Below are 22,102 nucleotides of genomic sequence, written 5' to 3'. Positions count from 1 at the left end.
TAACATTAATTTTGGGAAGCTGAAATGGGATTAAAATTTAAATCCTGATATTCATTTTGTAATGATTTGTTTTAACTGGCCCTCTGCTGACTGGATTTAAGGCCTCAGTCTCTTGAATAATGTCAGCTTGTAATGCAGTCACAGACTCATGCAGTATTTATAGTATTTCATGTCTTTCATGTCTGGTAGGGGTGATAGCTTTCGGTCCAAAACAGTGGACAACATCGTGCAGAATGAGTGTAAAATTAAAGGACAATACCTAACAGTAAAAATGCATCTTTTTGTTTTGCAAAAATTATGGGAAAAAAAAAAAGATATTCCTAATATGTGTTTTTGCCCAGGCCTGAATATGCCTGGAAGCATCGACATGATGGCAGCATGATGAAATGAGGGGAAACATGTAGTTGTGAATGACAGAACCCCACAGTCTCTTATGAACAGTTCCTCTCTGATCTGGGTGGACCCACGCAGAGCTCTCGCTGACTTACGGACACCTGCACCAGGTGCAAGGCTCACACCTGTTGTTCAGAGGATGCTTTTGCCAAATGACTGTTCACAGGAGAGAAAGTGCAGCATTGTTGTAACACAGACACTGGGGTGACTCATGCTCTCTGAATATAAGTGTTACCATAGATATAGAAACACAGATATTGTGTTTGTGATTTGATGTGTGTCTGGGTAGTTCTCATGCTGGACCAGTCAGGATCTGCTAGTAAACACACTATAGAAATGACTTAATTCTGAACCCGTTTTCATAAAATCTGCTTTGTTAAAGATGTGAGAAATAAACATGATACTCGATACTGAATGTTGAATACATGTCCAACTGTTACTCAAGCGTGTGTAAAGTTGAAAAGAATGAAGCTTATCAAAGACAGGAAACCTCTGACTCTTTCTCATCTTCTTCCACTTATTCAACTCAAGGTCGCAGGGAGCTAGAGCCAGTCCATCAGCTTAGTTCAGTTTTATTTATATAGTGAGAAATTCACAACAACAGTTGCCTCAAAGTGCTTTACATGGTAAAAACCCAGCAATATTCGAAACACTTTGTCTAACCCATGCATGTCGTTGGAATGTGGGAGGAAGCTAAAGGACCTGGAGACAGCATTCAAACTTTATTATTAATCTCTGCCTCTCTTCTACAGTGTGTTTTTTGTCCTGTTTTCCACCCGCCACACCCAACTGGTCATGGAAGATGACCGCCCCTCCCTGAGCCTGGTTGTGTCGGAGGTTACATCCTGTTAAAAGGGAGTTTTTCATTCCCACTGTTGCCAGGTGCTTGCTCAAAGGGGGTCGGCTGATTTTTGGTGCCTCTCCAGTAGGGATTTGACCCTCTGGCAACAGTGCTAACCATGGCATCACAATGCTATAGAGCCCAAGTGTTCACAATTCTTTAGCATATATGTTACTGCAACAACATACTCATATTGTATTCTAATTTAAGATTAACAATATCTGCAGTATGGTTTGTTTAATGGTAACTGTCCAGCCTGTGGACATGGAGGAAGTGACTTGATGTACTTATCATGACTTAAGTGTGTAGAACAAAAAAAAATACCTTCCTACTTCATTAATAAAACAATTAAAGAAATAAAATTTTAAAAACAGAGCAGAGCAGTCGGCCTTATAGCACTCGCAAAAGCTGACCAGACTGATATGAATAAGAGTATCTGGAAAGTTAATCTTTGCTCGCTGCATGGCAAACTGAATTTCACGAAATGAAATTCATGCCCTTTCAGACATGTCAAACCACAAATATGACACCTAAATTTCTAAATGTAGGGTAACACCTGATCCAGAGAGCACGAATAATTACAACACCTGATTGCATTGCAAACAATCATTTTGGCAAAAGGCTGCAGTCCTCGGACACACGGACATATAACGGCTACATAAAGCAATGGCCAATGAGGTATCTAACTTTGTATAATGATGGACACTTGGTGCGTGTTTTCCAAATCAGGCCTGTTGTTTGGAGTAGACGTGTTTCCTAAATTGAATGCACTGAGTTTCACGTTGACCAAGAAAAATCTGTATGAAGTTTAAGACTGATAGCTGATCAGTCAACATTAAATCAAATTATTTTAGTTTCAGATTGTGCGATACACAAATCATGGCTGTTTGTGAAGCTTTCTAGTAAATACTTTACTTGTTTTCCTTCATTTCTACATAAGCAGATGACATTCAACTTGAGATTCCCAACCTTGTGAGCAGATGGCCCAATCATGTTGTTGATTATCTTATGTCTACACTTTGTTTTCAATTTGCTACTTTAAAACATCTCTGAAAAAGAGCCTGGAAGGAGGAGGTGCCACTGGTTCTAGGAAGTATGTTTCAGTCTCTGAAATCCTGTTATTTTATTATTACTTTTTCTTTTAATGCATTTTTTTGGTCAAATTAGATACAAAAGACTCTGCAACAAGATCATGATGCTGTTATGTTATAGCTATCACTTTAAATTAGCTTTCTTTCTAAGAAATTGAGCTTTTCATCACTTTATAGCAGATGCCCGCTGTCTCAGGCTTCCAATTGTTTCAAAAATTTACCTGAAGTTTAACTGAAAGTGAATTAATTTGAGTTCATACAAGGTTGTAGATAACATCAAACTTGCGTTCTTATGTGGACACATTTGGATCCTTTTGGATTTTCATTAAAAAGGTCTTTTATAATGCAGCTGTTGCTCTTTTGTACTTTGGAGCATCTTGCGTCCGTCCTTAATAGCGCTCCAACAGTGACTCATGTAACATAATCACGTTAATTAAATGAGACTGGGAAATGGTCTGAGAAAGACTTTTACTTTTGGAACCAGGCGCACCCCAAATGGCTCATCACGCGATGTCTCTGACAAAAAAAATCAGGCTGCTCATACTGGCTGTTCAAGGACAACCTACTGTCTGCAAGGCTGCTTTCAAAATTACTGAACAGTGGACCAGCCACTCCACTTCAACTGGAAATTTCCTGGGCTCGTCAAATTAATAGTAAAGATTTAATACTGGGTCAGCGCCAAAGGTTTGGAAACTCTGCATTAGACACATCACATATAGAGATATAAGTAACGATTGTGTCGAAACTGCCTAAAAGCCTCCCCTCCCCACCTTCTCCTCTGTCGTCCTCCTGCCCCTGTACTCACCTGAACCTCTGAGCCTGGTGGTGAAGGGGGCCAGGGTATCGGCGATTAGGTGACTGGTAGAGTTGTGACAGAAGAGCTTGGCTGGTCTTCTGGCTGGGGTTGTTGGCGAATTTGACCGTTATAGGCTCGGCAGCGCCCGATGGCTTCTGGCCATTCAGGCCCTTGATGGCCTCCTCAGCCTCTATCCTCTTATCAAAGCGGATAAAGCCAACACCTCTGGAGCCACCTGCGGGGCCAGCAGATCAGAAACAAACAGGGGCCCCTTTTACTTTACAGGTATCAGACAAAGGTTTACTGTCTATATATTTAAAAGATGTCTGTGCTGCTGAGTAGCACTCTTACTTTTGCACATGATAAGTACTCCTATTTAAAGATCCCACACAAATAAACAATGACATCATGCTCCACAGTGTAAAAGAAGCAAAAAAAGTAATAAATTGTAAAGTATTTTTAATGCAAATGGCTTTGTACTCTAACAGTAACACAAATACAGGCATACCCACACATACACACCAGCTACACACACTGTGGCACTGACCCAGAGTGTGTTTAAAGCCACAAAGTCACGTCTTTTCTTACGCTCATTCCAGTCGCAGTCACCCCTGCACGCCCTCCTCATGCACCGCTCTCCGTGACATTTGAGCTGTTTCCGTGGCGATATTTTTGACTGCCACCTGAGAGGAACATTTAGGGAAGCTCCCCTGGTGGGTCCTTTACTGGTGCATTGTGCGTATTAAGAAGTGTGCATCTCTATACGTGTACATGTACATGCGTATATGTGTACATATGTGTATCTATTAACGGATGCTGTGCCTTGTTTTAATGAGGCTGCCTGCATGGCCCAGAGGATGCTCGCGCAGTGACAGCAGCACTCTGCCGAAGAGACTATTTACATAATACTGTGTGCACACAGGCATGTCTATGTGACTGAGGCTGAATAAAAGAGAGGAAGTAAGGAAGAGGGGAATGTTGTGTATGAGCATCATTGTGTGCAGTCTCTCTCACACACTTAAAAGGCACTCCTTATTGTTATTCCACATTTTGTTCATGCCAGCCCGCTACTTCCTGTTGGCTCGTCTCATGGTACTCGCTCCCCTGAATTCTCATTCTGTTAAGCACCTTGACCATCTCACTCCTTTTGTTCTTTTCTTTTCTCCAAAGACGAGCACCAGAAGGTTATTTACTTTCCAGCCAAGCAGAAAGATAAAAACGCCCTACGAAAGCAAACCATTCATTAAAAATTACTTATCTTCTAATAAGGTGAAATCCAGTTTAAACATTTAAACCAATACATAAATGTGACTGTACTCTGGATTTACAGCATTGTGCTTTTCCCTCTCTCTCGCTCTCTTACTCTATTTTTATTTTTCTTCAGGTAACTGATTTGCATATTCTCTGCAATTTTCTTGCCTCTTTCAAATACCGTGCTGGAAGTATTTTCTTAACTGTCACCTCAACAAAAGGAGCTCAATTACTGCAAACTGTGGTGATCAGTGTCCTTTTGCAGCAGCAGAAACATGACTTGTGAAAGAATGGCAATATAAAAATAATTTTCAAAACTAATTTGCTCTCTGTAGTCTAACATAATTTGTTTACTTTTTCTGAAAAGTTTTTTTTTAACTATATAAGCAACAACTTTCTGACTTTGGAACTTATACACAAAGAAACCTCTTAACTCAGAGTCTTTACCGAATAAAAAGCACTGCGAGGCTCAGATTTGAACCACAGCATTTTCTTTATGTCTGGTGGTTGAACTCATTAACTCTTACTTCATAAAAATGTTTTTTTAAATTCTCATTTTTTAACCTTTCTACCTCCCTCTCCCCAGACAGCCTTTCACAAATTCTCTTCCCTTATTTCCATTTGTGCCAACTCTGTACCTGCACATTTTAATTAGCTTGATAGAAGCAGGAAAACGAGCAATTCTAATGGGATGTACATAGTGTAAACAACAGCCTCTGTTGTTCCTACAGCTTTCTTTACATATTACAGTTGTTTTCATGCATATGTTGTGTGAAAAGTGGGGAACAGTGCGTTTGTTTCTGAGGTATAGTAAATAACAGTTTTTCGCTAATGGACGCTGCGCATTTAAATATCCCCAATGCCTTAGTTTACTTTGATAACTGCAATAACCCTACTTTTCTATAAGGCGCTTGGCAACTCCGAGAGCCTTGCTCAAGGGCACCTCAGCGGTAGTTAAGAAAGACGAGAGCACTGCTCATTTACTTCCTCCACTGAGATGAGTGCAGAAGAGAGGACTCTATTCGTCCTTTAATCCTCACACTTGTTTGGCCTTGAGCTCCTTCTAAGCCGGTTCTTGCTGGAGGGCCTCCAGACAAACGCTTGGCATACAGATGAAGGCCCGACACAAACACACAAACACCCATTCACGTGTGCACGCACATACTTATGTGATGACTTGAAGAGGTGCTATTAAGAATGAAGTGCGGAAAGAGGACTGGAGGTGTCCATGACCATTTTCGATGGAGCGTGACCAAACCGCAGTGTTTATATGAGAGCAAGACAGAGAAAAGATTTGTGTGTGTGTGTGTATTCTGTTTGTTTTATGTATGCACCAGCTCCTCTTGTCCTTGAGGTTGCACAGTAGCATTGTAAGTAGGTGAGAAAGGTTGGTTGGCAGGAAACCTCATCACCCATAATTCTACTGAGCAAAATGTGTGCACATGCTGTACTTGTGCCTGTTGGCTCTGTTCAGTCAAGAATGCTCACAGATCATGTAATGAAACAGAATGAATGGGTTTTGCGACATTCACAGCAAAAATATTGACAAGCCTTAAATTTTAGAGTTCTCATAATTCCTCAGTGCGTCTAATAGTGAAAGTACTGCCGTGTCACGAAGTTCACCCAACATCCCATTGGGGTGTCAATATGTGAAATGCGTTCTGAATCCAATTACTGTTGCAGTGAGACAGCCTTCACTTCAACATCTGTTAGATCTCCACCGCCTCGTGAAATGATAAAGATTACATTTCTCTGATTTCCTTATTTCAGAAAATTTAATTAAAAAATACCCAAAGTCTCTCGTAGCTTTCAACCTTCCCACCCCGACTGTGACACAGAGCCCCAAGCCCATTTCTTCCAGGGTTTGCGTCACAAATATATAATAAAGCACTGAGCATTTTCCTAAAACAGCAGAGCTCTGCAGTTTTTACAAAGTGTTACTCAGCGAGGACTAAAAGATTGTAATTGTTGGGGATTATATTCAGCAATTGATTAATACATGCTGGAAATCTAGTTAGTACTTACTGCAGCAGTATGGCACATTTAGGATTTGGTCAAAATAAAATACAATGCCCGTGTTTATGATAGGAAAGAAAGACGATCCAATCAAATAGCACGGATCGTTAAAATGTTAACTTTTGTAGAGAATACTGGCGAACAAGCGAACAGATAATACGTAGCAGCATTGCTTCTTTACCGGTTTTGCTCCTTGGTGAAAATTGGTAGAATATAACGAGCCTTGAAAAACAATGCAGGTATTTTTAAGAAAGATAAAAACAGCTTCTTAAATCCATGCACCTGTTCTGTTTTTACCACTCTGTCATGCCATATTAATGTAATAAACCTTGAGAAAGGTTTATTTGTCTCCGGTTAAACAGAGTAACAAAAACAAACTCGCAATCTATGAAGCAAGCTGCCAGTCTACGAAGTCCAACCTAATGACTGTCCTTTCAACCAGCCCCAGAAGCCTAGGCCTACTTATCACCCACCAGCCAGCCATACAGGCAACATTAGAGCACAATGTACTTACTAAGGTATACCAATCGGTCTTTCTCACTCTCTCTCACCTCTTACTCTCTTTTTTTGCTCTCCCTCTCCTCCACAGTAATCAACAGAGGCTTATGTAACTCTCTCTACCTGTGCTTATCTCTCTCTAACACACACCGACAGGCACATTGGCTGCCTTACTAATAACACGCTGCCTCAGTCCGGGGAGGGGGAAACAGAAGGAGTGAGGATGGGGGATGAGAAGCGAGCGCTTGGCGTGGGGATGGGCAAGACCGGAATGAAAAGGAGAAAGGGAAAGAGGGGGGGATGAGAAGTAAGGAAGGAAAGGACAAAAGGAGAAAAGGTAATAGAGGAGAATGTTAGGAGGTGACAGAAAAAGGATGATGATGAAAGGAAACAGTGCTATTCTTGCTTGCTCCTTCCCAAACAAAGCCGCTCTTTCTCTAAAACCCACTATCATTTCCCCAAACACTGACTGACTGACAGAGAGAAATGAGTGCTCCTCTGAGGGACCAGAAAAAAGTGAGGTGAGAAACCTGGCTGCTGGATAATGAAACACACACACACATACAGAATTTCTCTCTCTTTCTCTAGCTCTCTGTCTCTCACACACATCCATCTAGCACAATGTATTCTTGTAAGCAGGCCCACTCTGGCAGATGCATGCACCAGTGCTCGCATGCATACGCAAAATCTTGTTGTTTTCCGGTGTTCTGTTTTCCCATCTCCCTTCCTTTTATTTTTATTTGACGTACAATTGTGTGCCAAGAGTATCAAATTATTAGACTTGCCTTTCCAAGAGATTTTTAATATGGCAGAGACAGAAAGAAACTTCCTACTGGCTTCTAATTAGAGGCAGGAAAAAAAATGCAATGTCCTTGTTTTAAGTAGCATTAGTTTGCCTGGGTACAGATGGCATTTAAAAAAGCAGTGAGAAGAGAGGCTCAGAGACTTTGAAGAGTGGAGGTGCCCTGTGCTTTGGCCTCTGTCAGAGCCGAGCTCCAACCATCTGTCTGGTGTGTGCGTACGCATGTATTGATGTGCATATCTATATGTGGTTTTGTGTGCGTGTGTGTCGACTATCACAGAGATGGAACGCACTCGAAAGATTACAGGAAAAACAAACTCGAGGCAGAGAGATGTGAGATGATAGCGTGAGTCAAGGCTGCAGTCATCCCATCTACAGGAAGAAGCTCTCTGCTCATATCACCTTGACCGTTCTGTTCTCTGCTATTGGACAGACAGAGAACAGGGAATCAGTGTGGTGTCAGTCTGTAGAGGAACATTCATTATTCAAGTCAGTAGAGGAGAGAACATACTAACTGTGCAGAGAAAGGGCAGTTCCTTTGAGGAAAAAAGGTATTGTTGTAATGCACAAGTACTATATTTACTTGTGCATTACAACAGGTATGAGAAGAACGGATAAAAAATGGGAACTAAGCAGTCGTCCTCCTCGCAAATGAGGCACTGACTGGAAAGACAAGCAAAGCTGAAGTTTAGGCTGTAACTGCAAACTACAGAATAAAGCTGAAGACCACAAATTAATATTTACATTTAAATCAAGACCAAAATTACAAGTTCAATCTAACTGCAGAGATGACGCCAATGTAAAGCAAGTTTGTACTCTAGGTTACTTGATGGCTTTTATCACTCCCCACATCAACAACAGCTCTAAAAGCTTTTCTCCAGTTGACTAAATGCTTACAGCGATCTAATGGCAGCAGGGGAAATATATTATGTGTTCGGTCTGCAGCTTCTAAATAGAAATGGGCTGCGCTAAAGCGTTTTAAGCATATGCACCGCGAGTACTGTGTTTATATCATGAGCAACCAACTCCAGACTGCTGCAGAGTAATTCCACGCATCACGTCTATGCATCTGAAAACATAAAAACGTTCGGTTATGACCTTCTGGGAGCGCATTTTCTAAACGGTTGAGCCCGTCTAATCACAAATTGTGAGACAATAAAAATTAAATCTTTCTTGTTTCTCTTGTTGTTTTTTTTCTCTCTTTTTCTGATCTAAAAATGTCACCTTACAGGGGGCAACAACTGCACTCTTTCTGGCTTCCTTTCCAAAGTCACCGGCAAAAAGGGTGTTTCAGGTAAAACGAAAATAGCTCTGATTAAAATATAATTTTGGCTAAACAGGTCCTGTTCTGTGCAGCATTATGCACACTGAACGTGGTCAGACTTTTAATACCTCCATAAACCTAATTTCAACTCTAGCATTGCATATTTGTGATGCTGCCTGTCGAAAAAAGCTTTTATACATTCTCAGTTTAATGCTTCTTTTTGCTGCCTATCATGTAACTTTCACTAAATATTACATATAATTTCATTGTGCGTGCAAGATGCACCTACTAGCATCACAGGCAATCCCCATCACGAGTTATATGACAGAATTAATGCTTGCTACTTGTTACCATGGGAATCTTTTCTCCATTACCTCCTTCCATCCCACACAAAGGGAAATGTGGCATCAGCCTTTTTACAGTCGGTCCTTACACACAAAGAGCAGCAATTTAGTTTCACATTAGGGCTGTCATTTGAAAAAGCTGTGCCTCCGGATCAATTGTATTTGCAGTCATTGATCAGGTAAGCATTGACCTCTGTGTGCATATGAGATGAAGACCTAGGAATAGCCAGCTATTGAACCAAAGAGGTCTCCGATATTGCATGTGTTTCAGATTGGTGTGTTTGAGGCTAGCTCAAATCAGCTGTCAGAACATAAAATCACGGCCTGACCGCCTTCCCCGAAGGTTAGACAGAAAGGCGGGAGGGGGAATCTGGCGCTATGCGCGCTGATAAAGAGACAATATGCTTATCCATTCAGAAGAAATCGATAGACAGAGGAAGGGGGATGGTGAGGGAGAGATGGAGAGATACCCTTGTCGAGTCAATGTTGCGTTCGCGCCCTGAGTCTTTGGGGCAATTTGCCAGTTTTGGTGAATTTTGCTTCAGCCATCTCTGTCCACGAATGATGCTAACAGTGATAAAGTTCCTTCATGTCTTCAAGAACAGAAGAGTGACTGCAGGGTGCATCCTGTTGATGAGGAGGGTCATTTATAGAACAGACTTCATGTTCCCAATTTAGCTGAGCAGGAGCTGGAGATCATCAGCCCATCTGCCGATGGTCACTGCAGAACATTCGTTACTTCAGCAGCTCTATGCAGCATCTCTCTGATTTGCTCCTGTATAAAGCCTATGCAGTTTACATCAGCAGGGTAAGGGTGTGTTTCAAATCCATCCCCGGTTTAGCAGAAAGAGTGAATCACTGAGTGAACTGAATTTTAGAAAAACGCTGATGATTCACTGTCGACCTGCACGGAGACTTCAAGGTGCTGCACTGTAACGGCGCTCTATCAATATGCCCCTAAAGCCAGGAAGACTAAAGTTTTGAGGACTTTTTTTGAGGTGTCACCGTGACACAACCGACATCAGGACATCCTGCGGCTGGCTAACAGGACAGCGATCCGCTCATTGAACCAAAAAGCAGTCTGACACCAAGCACAAATCTCTATCCCTCTCGCTCCTTCGCTGCCTTTCTGAGTCTCTCCTCTTTCTTGTTCTGTACTTACATTTTGGCAGTCACAGGAGAGTTTTAATTTGCAGCCCATTTCTCTCTTTAATGGCAGTGAGTGTGTGGGTGGGTGTATGCGTATGCCTGTACAGTAACAGAGAGAAGAAAAAGATGAGTCAATGATGCCAGCATACTAGTCTCAGGGCCCTTCTAAAGTCCTCCATGTTTTTAATCACCAGCAACTCTAACATCTAATTAATCATTAACATTTCTCCTGCTGATCCTTAACCCTCTGGGGCCACCTTGAAGAACATCTCTCTCACACATAATCTTTGTGTCTGTGTGTGCATATATAGTACGTGTCTATTTCAATTGTGAGGCAGGTGGCCAGGGCAGTAGTTAGGATAGCAATTATTGTAAGTGAGGGTGTTCACAGACTAAAAAAACCCACCTCCTGCTCTCTGTGTGTGCTGACCAATATAACTTTTACACGAGTGCATGTGAGGATTGTTTTCCCAGTCTTCATTTACTGTACTATATTCATCTTGTACACGATGCGGATAAGCATAGCTTGTTTGCCTTAAATTGTCCGATTAGCTCTGATATTCTTTTCCAGACGAGTGATGTCAGCGTCGCCTTCTGTCAAACGCAACAGCCAGTTTTCCAGGCATCATTAAAAAAAGATTCAGTCTGGGGTCTAATTAGATTTTTTCATCCAATGTGTGAAAAAAGGGACTGTGCAGGAGAGAGGAATGGGATATTCCTCAAACTACTGTACTGAACAAACATGCAAAAAAAGAACGAACTTTACAGGACATAATAAAACATCGAGATCTCATCAGGACTTAGAGACTTAGGCAAATACAACCTCAGCTGAACAAAAACACATGACATATTACACTGTGTCATTAATTGCTGAACAAAAATGCAGAAGAAGTACGCAGCATGGTTCAAGTTTTAAAATCCTTCTCTGTATGACGTTCTCAGTCTCTCACATTGTTGTGGAGAACTTATTTGCAGGCATTTGTTCATGCACAGCTCTCTTAAAGTCCCGCCACAGCATTTCAATCAGGCTGGGACCTAGTGCAGGTCTCACTAGGTGAGACCTGCGCCACTGGCATACCTTGATTCTTTTTTCTGGTGCAGATTTGCTTTTGTTTTGGGGATCACTGCCCTGTTGCATTACTCAATTTTGGCTGAGCTTTAGCTGTTAGAATGATGGCCTCACATTTGACTCTAGAATACTTTGTATAGAGAGGAATACACAGTCAGCGACTGGAAAACAAGCCCTAATCATTCCCCCTTTGAGCTAATTATTATGGCCAAACATCTCCATGTTGCTCTTGTCTGTCTGAAGCACATTGTTCCAGTCTTTAGAGAGGAGATGCTTTCTCCCGCCAACAACTTCAAACAACCCATACTTGTTCAGTCTTTTCAAATTTCACTGCCATGGACATTGAACATTTAACATGCTAACTGAGGTCTGTAAAGTCTGAGATGTGGCTCTTGGGTTTGTGCAGAGCATTGCATGCCCTGACCATGGTGTGAATTTGCTGGAACATCCACACCCAAACAAATCGGCAACTGTCTTGAATGTTTTCCACTTATGAATAATCATTCTCACTTTATAATGATGGACTTTGGCTGGTTTGACTTTGGTTTTGGAAAAGCTCTAAGAACCCTTTGCAGATGGTCAGCAACAATCGCTTCTCTAAGATCATTGCTAATGTGTTTCCTTCTTGGCATCCTTCTCCAGACCAGCAAACTGCCCAAACTGCTGCTTTTATAGAGGTGCTCACACTTGCTGATGATAGATTAATCAAGTGCATTTGATTAGCAGCACCTGTCTGTTACTTACCCTCTAAGTGTGGACTTAGTTTTTCACTCTGCTATTACATCTAGTCTTTGTTAACTAAATGGATGACTAAATGTAAAATCCCATATTTTGTTGTTAATCTGATGTTGTATTTATTTTATTTTAGGTACAGCTAATGACTGCAAGGTTTTATTATGCCCTGATATGTAAAACCTTAGATTTTAAAGAGGCTGTACTTTCCTTTTTGACTGTTGCAGCATTACATTTGAACATGCTAAGCGGTCAACTTTTAAACTGATCCTGTGCTAGACAAGAGTGATTACAATAATTAATTTAGCCTCTTGTGAACCTAGCCTTCAGCGAATGCACTGAGAGTTGTTTTAACGATGGCATGTGTCCTGAGCAAACACACATTTGGCTGTTACTAAGCAGATGTCGCCTTGCTGTGCAGCCGTGTGGTGTTTTACAGGGACTCCCCTGGCTTTAAAGTGGACGGTGGTGTGACAGGTCTGTTAGTTAAGAGATGGCCAAGAAATTTGCCCCATCATCTAAGTGTTTATGGATAAGGCGGTGTATCTCTTCCACCTTTAACTTCCGTTTCCATCCTCATAGTGTTCTCTCTGCTCCCTCTCACTTCACATTCCTTTTCCTTCCCCGTCTCTGCTCATCCTCTTTTTTTCTACCTCCTCCATCCTCATCTGCACTTTCTCATTCTCCTTTTCTCCGATCCTTTGTGTTCACTTCCTCTGCTTTCCCCTCTCCTCCTGTGCTCAGTGCATACAGACAGGCGTGGACTTCACTGCCAGCAGTGATTTATTCTGCTTAGGCAAATGAGTGTGGCTTACAGCATGCTGCTCCTTTTCTGCTTCATCAGTACACATTGCAAATAACACTGGAGCAGGTTGGAGCCCGTAGGCACACACACACACATCCTGAAATGGATCTAAGAGAAATGCTGGAGGGGTTCTTCTGCAATACAATGGGGTGATGTGATTCATTCCTGCGTTCTGGATGTAGTGGAATGTGTAACTGAGCATGAGACTATGCAATTCATGCCCTCATGTAATTACTATTTTCGCAGTGGCATCCCAAGCAGGGGTCACACGCAGAAAAATTACCTCTTATGGTCACTTACTCACTAGAGCTGGAAGTACGACCGAAATCAAAATATGTTTCGCACATTTGCACAGCATAACATGACTGACATTACTTTAATTAACAGTTTCTTACTAATTTGAGCTGCATGAGAACATTTTTCACTTGTACTAAAAAATTATCTTATAAACTCCTGTAGTTGGAATTTTTGTTGAATTTGCTGAATTTAAAAAAAGTTATGACAGGTGTCATCGTGTTTGGGAACAGCTGTAGAAAAAGATTCTTATTTCAAGACTTTATTTTGATTAATTGATTCAGATTTCTGTGACTCTTTCACAAGTTCAAAAGGGTTTTGGGTATCTGCACAACATTTTTTTATGAACGTAAAGAAGCGCAAAATGCAAATTAATAAATGCTCTCTGCGGTCACATCAATGCTGTCATTGCACTGGTGTGCCAATCACAGGAAAACATGACAACACCAGCTTAAATGGCATGACGCTTCCTCTGGAAATTACATTATTATCTGAACGGTGCAGACTGACTGCACAGCACCTCATAACTGCAACCACAGGACTTTTATTTGATTTGTCCACTGGTGACTGAAATAAATAATGAAAAACATCGAGCTATGCTATTTCAGTATTCCTGAATCTGGTCACACTGTCGAGTGAAATGTGACACAAAAATGTTTTTAGAATAAAGCACGAACGGTTGCTATTTTCCCTAAAAATAGAGAAGGCAATGACGAGGCAATGGGGAAATTCTGTAAACTTCCACATAAACAAGAGAGTATCAATTTATAATGGGTTCATGTGCCTCGGTGTTAAAGTGAAAGGGAGAGGAGGTGCTGCCCCATGGATACCTGTGACCTGGTCGACAAGGATACGGGAGGTGATGATGCGTCCGTACTGGGAGAAGAGCTGCTCCAGCTCCTTCTGGGTCATGGTCTTGGGCAGGCCGCTCACATAGAGGTTAGCGTCACGGATGGAGGCTGAGCTGGGTCGCGCATATGACACCTTTGGGGAAAAGAACACAGTGTAAGGGCTTTTATAAATAAATTAGAGCTTTGCTGCTTTATTACGCATAAAAATCATAAACAAGATTATAGCGTTAGAGGTGCGAGGCTTTTATGTGCGTGTGTTGTGGATGGGCAAGGATGCGGATCACTGGATCCACAGGGAGGAAAATGTGACTGCGTTTTCTGAGTACACCTTGCCTTAGGGATTATCATTGTTAGGAAAAGATTTAGCTGCTTAGAACACTGGAGAGATAACACTTCATGCCTCCCCCAGTCTTTGCAGAAGGAGATGGAAACTTTGCTCCCCAGAGTAGAAACCACAGGTGTTTTACTTTGAAAAGGCAGCTCAGGCAACCAGGAGAAGAGGATTCTGACTTTGTCCAATACATAACTACAAGACAAAATCACGCTGCTGATGCTGTTCTGGGTGAAAATATGAATGAATAAAAAAGGCTAGAGCCAACATGTTTTGGTGGCAGGCATCAGTTTTCATTAGACTTTTTAGTGAATGCATTAGCATTCCCTAAAGATGCTATTTGTAAATGTTATATGTAATTCCTGGAATTGAATAACTGTGCTGCGCAGCTCCCGCCACAAGTTCTCCACCAGTGAACTTCAACACCATCTTCATTTGTCGACCCGCAGCGGTGAAAGTTGTGTAAATCCCATTACTACCGCTGCTGACTGGAGCAGCTTTCCCTTGCAGTACTTTCATTACCTCTGACATGTGGAGACATAAGTCATCAAATAAGGTTAAAGTCAGGCAAATATTGTGGATATATGCAGTCATATCCTTGAGCAACAGCACGGAAATCCTTCTGAACTCTTACAGTGAGAGAATAAGATTGGGAACAGCTGGCTTTCCCCGTGTCTCACTTCTTAAAAACCTGCCGCACATCTTCGTCTTTAGCCTCTCCTCTGTCTTCCTCTCTCCGTCTGCATCTCTCTCCTTTCCGCTGCCTGAATATTTTCAGTCTGCTTCCTTCCTCTTTCTCTCTCTTCCAGATTCTGCCTCTTTTTTCTGCTCCTCTTTTTCTCCTCTGTACAGCTCTCCCTCATTTTCTCTCCTTGTCAGCCAACTCCAGATGTCTTATCCATCAACACCTCCTCAAGCTGTAAGCGGTATTGTGTACAAGTGTGGTGCGCTGCGTGTCTGACGCAGAAGTGGGTACGCGTGTGCAAGAAAGTTAGAAAAACTGTAAGTGTGAAGATTAAAGTGAGTATAAATGTGTCTCAGATTATGTGCATGCATGTCACTGTCAGCTCCTTTCACCTTTGGCTTTCTGCTTCCCCTCACACCTCGCTAGGAAAGCTGTGTCGCAGCCATTGCTGACAAATCTGAGGTGTCATGGTGAAGGAAACAGCGGCAGCGAAACCAACTCGAAGACGCTTCGCAGAGACATGTCACCCGAGACCATGTGAATCTCTGGGCCAAGCGTTTCCTTAGTAGTGTAGTGGCAGAGAGTGGGAAGGGTGTGACATGAAAGAGCGACAAACTTAATTTTAGAATTACCGCGCTGCCTTTTAATTTACCTTGTTACCTTTAGGGTTTTTCAGTCTGTTGTGGAGAGAGAAAGCAGGGAAAGAGAGTAGTGGGAGGGAGGAAATGAAGTGTGAAAAAGAGATAGCGCTAGACAGAGATGCAGGGTTGTCTTCTGTCATTATGAAGGCCGCCTTTATCTCACGAACCACTTGAGGCAACCTCTTGTGTCGTGAGAGTGTGAGAGTGAAAATCTGTGAACTCAAACTGCTATAATAAAAGACTTCACAAAATGCACACTGTGTAAACAAAATTCAACTTCTACCCATTTTTTAAAATTGGGAAAAAGCTTGTTTTTACTTAAAAGCACGACGCACTGTGTGAGATTCAAAAAGCATCTCTGATGAACAAACAGGCACGTTAGTCAGATTCAAATGCACGACTGTGGTTCATGAGTCTACCTGGCAAACTGTCTGTTGGAGTATTAATAATCAAAATCATATTATATATTTTCAGCTTTCCTCGATGTTCTATTGTATACCTGCATTTCTCAATTTGGAAAAAAAAAGCCTCTATCTATGAGAATATTATGAATGTTGTGAAAGCACAATATTCAGCTTGCAGTATTTTTAATACTAGCAAACTGTAACTTGATTCGTCAGTTCGTCTTGTAAATCGTAGACACAAGATGGTATATGCATGCATTTTTTAAAAGGCATGCAACTTCCTTTTAAAAATCTTTAAAAGTCTTTAAAGATCCTCTTACTTAACAAATGATTTGAATATTTATTACTACTTTCACAAAACAGCGCTGGAGGAACCTTAAAAAGAGCTAATACGCAACAAAGCTAGGGAGGAAAAAAGTGAAAGAAATAAGGGATTTACAATAAAGTAACAACTGTTTGGACTAGCTGATAGTGAAAGCCACTTTGAAGGGCGGTGCTCCTCTGATGGGGATTTGTGCAGTCGCACACACAAGCTTGCACTCTGGTTTTTAGGTAGTCATGTCTCTCCGAAAGCCCTGCTACGAGCGCAGCTCATGTGGAACACACGCAAAAATACAGACGTGGACACATCAACCCGTAAACATTAGGGGTGCAACGATATTCGTATCGATATTGAACCGTTCGATACAGTGCTTTCGGTTCGGTACGCATATGTATCGAACAATACAACATTTGTAATTTATTTTATCAACTTTCCTTCTGACGATGCTGTCTGTGTTGAGCGCTCAGTGAATCTGCGTTCGACTACTCCGCCTAGGCTGCACTGTCGAGCGCAGATCCACTGAGCGCTCAACACAGACAGCATAGTCAGAAGGAAGAGCGCAGGGCAAGCTAGCGAGACAGAAGTTAAGCTCTCCTTGCAACATGGACCTCCCCCACCCTCATTCAGATCTGGCGTTTGGAATTATTTTGGTTTTCATGTGACGTATGACCCTGAAGGTAAGCGAGTCATGGACTAAAGTAAAACAGTATGTTGGATGTGCCATGCAATGCTCAATTACATGGGTGGGAACTAGTGTGTTAGCGCAGTTAGCTCGTTAACGTGTTGGCCGTCTAGCCCCATGCACGGGGCGATCGGCGGTAGCTCGTTAACGGAGATTTGCCGTGTTGTGGCGTTAAGGTCATTTCAACGAGATTAACCTGAAAGCACTAGTGGGAACACAACGAATATGACTGCACATTTACGCCGACATCATCCTAGTGCAAAGACAAAAACAACAAGCATGCTACTAACTTTAGCCGAGTCATTTAGACAGCTGTTAGCACATGATTCTCCTTATGCTGCTGAGAATATAGCCCAGAAGAAGCGGATAGTATAGCTTTTATTTTGGAAAGAGACATTTCTCTGTAATAAACTCTCTTTTCCAAAGATGAGTGATTCCTCAATCAGATACAGGGCTCGCAAAATCGCTAGCCCGACGTCCTGGGGCTAGCGATTTTTTTCAGACGGGCTACCCTGCCCGTCGGGCTATTGTAGGAAGGAAAAATATATGTCAATGCTTTTGCATTCTTTCAGAAATGTAGCTGGGTAATTATGTCATTGGCATCGGTGAGCCACTGTCAATATGTGACATATTGAAATCGCGTTTGAATTTGCGCTTGTTTTTTTGCTTTCACTTTGCAATCGTGCGAACTGTGTATAGAGAGCGACAGCACTGATCTGTGAGTGATGATAATTTGTGCACCAATTCCTCTGACATCGTCTTATTAATCGTTAGCTTACTATGCAAACATGACAAGTGAAATCTCCCGCAGCAAGCTTAAACATGTGAGAGGTTGATCGCGCAGAGAATCGCTGAGCTTATGTGAGTGCGTGTGTAAAAGCAGCAGGATATATATTTTAGTTCTGCTGAGCCAAATAAGACAGGTCAGGGTGAAGAAGTGACAGCCAAAGAAAAGCTTACCACAAAACTGAGAAGTTATGACAAATCAGACTAGTAAACATCTCATCTTTACATATATATTCACTAATACAACACATTTACTCTATAAAATCCACATTTTAGACATCACGCACAAAATATATATGAGGCTCTTATTTTTTAAATTCGATACCAAGCCAGACAGTTTATGCTGTCCAGGGAATGGAGGGATTCCCCGTGGGATTCCCTATTTGCAAACAGGCTAATCCCATCCTATTAGATTAGATTAGACTAGATTAGATCGGATGACAGAAAGAAAGAATCCAGGGATTACCACAGAGCAACAGATTACTGCCCAGCTTAAAACAACATATCAGCAGGCACAGAGCACAGAGGATGACAGCAGAGGATATGAGGGGAGAAAATTAGATTAACAGGAGGATTGATACACTGTAAAACATCTGCTCAAACTATTACTTGTGAGGGTTCTTTAAAATGTGTTTGGAGGAAGGACAGCGCAGTACTGAGGCTGATATTACTGCTGTGACAACCACCATCGAGCCTGCAGATTAGTCTTGCCATTTAGAATGCAATAACAGAGCCCTCAATTATTTTGGACAATATGATGATTGATGTGTTTCTTCCCTTTTATTCAGAGATAACTATAATTTCACCTTTACATTCTGACATTTAAAAAGCAATTAGCATATCAACCATAGTCACAAGCTTTTTTTTAATGTGTCTCTTTGATTTAGATGGTCTTTTTCATTTCTGACGCTCATTGATGTTAATCCCATCTCACCCTCCAGCACATCCGCTAACAGCATCACTATCTAAAAGGGCTCTCAGAAATTAGAAGGAAGTCTTATAATTTAAGTTTAACACGACCTCCACAACTTTAAATTACTGAAATCTTTTTGTCCAAAGAACACTTTTCTTACTTTAATTGCTTGTCTGGTTGTTAGGTAACATAGGCATGCATGGTGTGATTTACCTTGATTGTTTTGGTCTGAAGTCTGAGTCCATTTAACGTGTTGATGGCTTTCTCTGCATCCTTTGGATCAATGTAGTTGACAAAACCGTAGCCCAGACTCTGTCCTGAAATGGCAAAAAGAAAGGAAGCATTTTAAAATGTGTTCACAATCCAGGTGTTTATGTTTCAGGTAAGGCCTTGCCTTTTCAGCAAGACAATGCCAAACTGCAGGATGGTCATACTAAGGATATGAGTTCAGGTGCTATACAGTTTTATATATAAGGCAATACTTGGATTGCTGCCTTCCTATATATGTTCCCTGCTTGCAGTGAAACAACTTGTTAATTTCTGTTCCATTTGCCTGAACTGAATTTGGCAAAAGAGCTTTTGTCCATTTAGCACCCTCGGCTTGGAACGAACTACAGAACGACTGGAAAATGACAGAAATCATTTCATTAAGTGCTTTTAAAATGAAACTAAGAATCCTTGAGGCCAAGTCCATAACATGCAACTGTTTCAATTAGATTGTTTGTCATTTTAACTGAATTTTATTTTGTATTTTTCATTTATTTTTGCATGTGTGTTGCTGCTGCCTGTATTTAATTGAGTAATTTTTGTAACTGCGAGGCACTTGCTGCTGCCTATCTTGGCCAGGTCTCCCTTGAAAAAGAGGTTTTTAATCTCAACGGGATCTTGCTGGTTAAATAAAGGTTAAATACAAAAATTAAATAACAAATAAACAGGCCTCAGCATCTGAGAAAGGTGGAAGTGATGTCAACACAGTTGCCCAAACTGACAAATTAATTAAAAGGGGTTAAATGACCTGTAACTGTTTGTTTTTTAAAATTTAGGTTTTTTTGTTTGTTTGTTTGTTTGTTTGTTTGTTTGTTTGTTTGTTTGTTTGTTTTTAGAATGAAGTTGTTTTAAAAATTAGCTTTATTTTGATTGTGCATTAAAAAAAACAGCCTTACCACAACACCCAATTATTGTGGTGCTTTTCTTTGGAACAAGCCGCCTGCCAACCTGAGACAACATGCATGTGTGCCTGGAAAATCCTTCACAACATACATGTGACGTCGTTACTGCCGACAAGATCAAAGCGACTCCTGCCTGGAGCACCGCGAGTTTTGATGTGACTTTTTTTGTCACGCGAAGGCTGCTTTGTTGCCACGGCTGTTCAGATTTGTGCTCTAAAACATTTAATGAGTGAGACATTGTCTTTCCAGGTCTCTCTATATGAAAATAAAGGCATAATAAACACACCGAGTACCCCCCAAAAACTGCTAGTTAATTATGGTGTAATAATGCACATAAATAAACAAACAAGAAAGAACCTATGTGTTACTTCATGCCTGAACAGCCTTACTTAGTGTGTTATGCTCTTATTGTTGCACTTCTCATTATTATTTTTTATTGTACTTGTGTTCTTGAGCTCGAGGGAATTTAAGGCGCCGGAGCATCCAGTTGAAGTTACTCAAAATATATGTGTCAACTAGTGAATGCCTAAAATATAATGCGATAAATGTTACTCAAATTCTCTCTGAATTATGACAGCGAAACTCAGCCTAAGCAAATAAAGTATCATAGAAGGTACAAACAACATATTTGTTACTGTCTTTTCAGCTGTGCAAAACGAGAGGAAAAATACCACCCCCACTTCCCTCCAAGCTCAAAGTGTCTTAGACAGCAGACTCCCTTTGAGAGTGAAGCGGGCCTGACATCTCCCAGTGTTTCCCCAACAGATCAAGCCTTTCAACGCGCTTAGACTTTAAGCGGACGCCTCTAGCCGTCGGGGCGTTCAGTCGGCTAGTTTTCCACAAACAGCCCCCATCCACTAACGCCACACACAAGCACAAAGAATCCCAGGCAGTTTAAGAAGAGCGGCATGCACATATTCACGCTAATGGGAACAGACAGCGGTTAGTCAGAGACAAAGTGAATCACAAAATATGGAGCATGGCTGTTTCACAAAATAAATACATTTGGGCTATGGATATCACGGCGCAGAACAGCTCAGAAGCAAGCAGTGTAAGGGCCAGGAGGGACTTGTAGTCCTAACATCAAACAGCTGATGATTTTCTCTTCTTCTCCCCTCTCCTCCCTCTTCTCCTCTGGATTAACTGTGGATTATCAGACACTCTATTGTTAATTAAAAACCTGCCATCCTGGGGAGACTACTGCTATTTATAACTAACCATCCTTTTCTCGCTCTCTTCTTCCTCTCTGACTCTCAGCTGACATCAGGTGGCAAGTTAAGAAAATTAAGCATAGCTGGGAAATTATTTCTGGGGCTTCTAATGTTTTATTAAATAGTGTACACAAGAGACTATGAATAATGAAGTGAAAGAGAACATTTGGCAAAAGTAATTAACTGAATGAATTAAAATAAAGCATAGCAAAATTGCCCATAAACTGTATTCTAAATAACCCAGTAGTGTCTCTAATAACGACTGCTCATATGTGCATCAATTGAATTTACAGTGAAATTCCAGATGGGTACAGTTAAGTGCCTGCTACGGAGATCACTCTTCTTTGGTGTTTGCTACCTCTCTCGCTCACTTTCCCAGCACCTTCCTCACCCCTCTTCTTCATCTTCAACAAGAAATGTTGAGGTTCGACAAGCACAGCCACCAGAAGGTTCTGGCAAAGAGCACTTGTGCAGCGCCATTGAGATGGGCCGGCTGTTTGAGTCATCCAGTCAGACAAATGGGGCCAAACTGGCAAGCATGGATGCTACTGCTGCGAGGGGGGGGTAGTCACAGTGTGGGAGGTGCGCATGCATGCGTGTGTGCACAAGTTGGTATGGAAATATGGGTAAGCGCACATGTGAGTGAGTAATAGATGATACTTTTACAACAAACCCACCACTATATTTACTTTGATTACACCTCTGAAGACTGTGGTTTTCAGCAGCTGCTACTATATGTAAATGATATTTGCGTGTGTTTGC

At 41.5% G+C, this 22,102-nt stretch overlaps 1 protein-coding gene across 9 annotated transcripts in view; it reads right to left on the bottom strand.

The window, feature by feature from the left end:
- The window catches only part of elavl4 (ELAV like neuron-specific RNA binding protein 4), a 74,484-nt gene that overhangs the window by 10,719 nt on the left and 41,663 nt on the right, over window positions 1–22,102 (bottom strand). For 7 of the 9 annotated variants that reach the window (XM_042220077.1, XM_042220076.1, XM_042220079.1 and 4 more), the window contains 3 exons: window positions 19,174–19,277; window positions 14,176–14,329; window positions 3,131–3,365 (listed from right to left, as the gene is read on the bottom strand). In XM_042220077.1, coding sequence (XP_042076011.1) covers window positions 3,131–3,365; window positions 14,176–14,329; window positions 19,174–19,277 — 493 coding nt within the window. The remainder of the gene's footprint in view (window positions 1–3,130; window positions 3,366–14,175; window positions 14,330–19,173; window positions 19,278–22,102) is intronic. The other 2 variants (XM_042220078.1, XM_005920757.3) reach the window with 1 other exon arrangement.

The sequence above is a fragment of the Haplochromis burtoni genome, unplaced genomic scaffold (genome assembly GCF_018398535.1).
Source record: "Haplochromis burtoni strain Fernald_Lab_line unplaced genomic scaffold, NCSU_Asbu1 Contig_42, whole genome shotgun sequence".
NCBI classification, from domain to species: domain Eukaryota; kingdom Metazoa; phylum Chordata; class Actinopteri; order Cichliformes; family Cichlidae; genus Haplochromis; species Haplochromis burtoni.
Note: the sequence above shows the minus strand (reverse complement) of the source record. Positions and strands in the feature narration are given on the sequence as shown.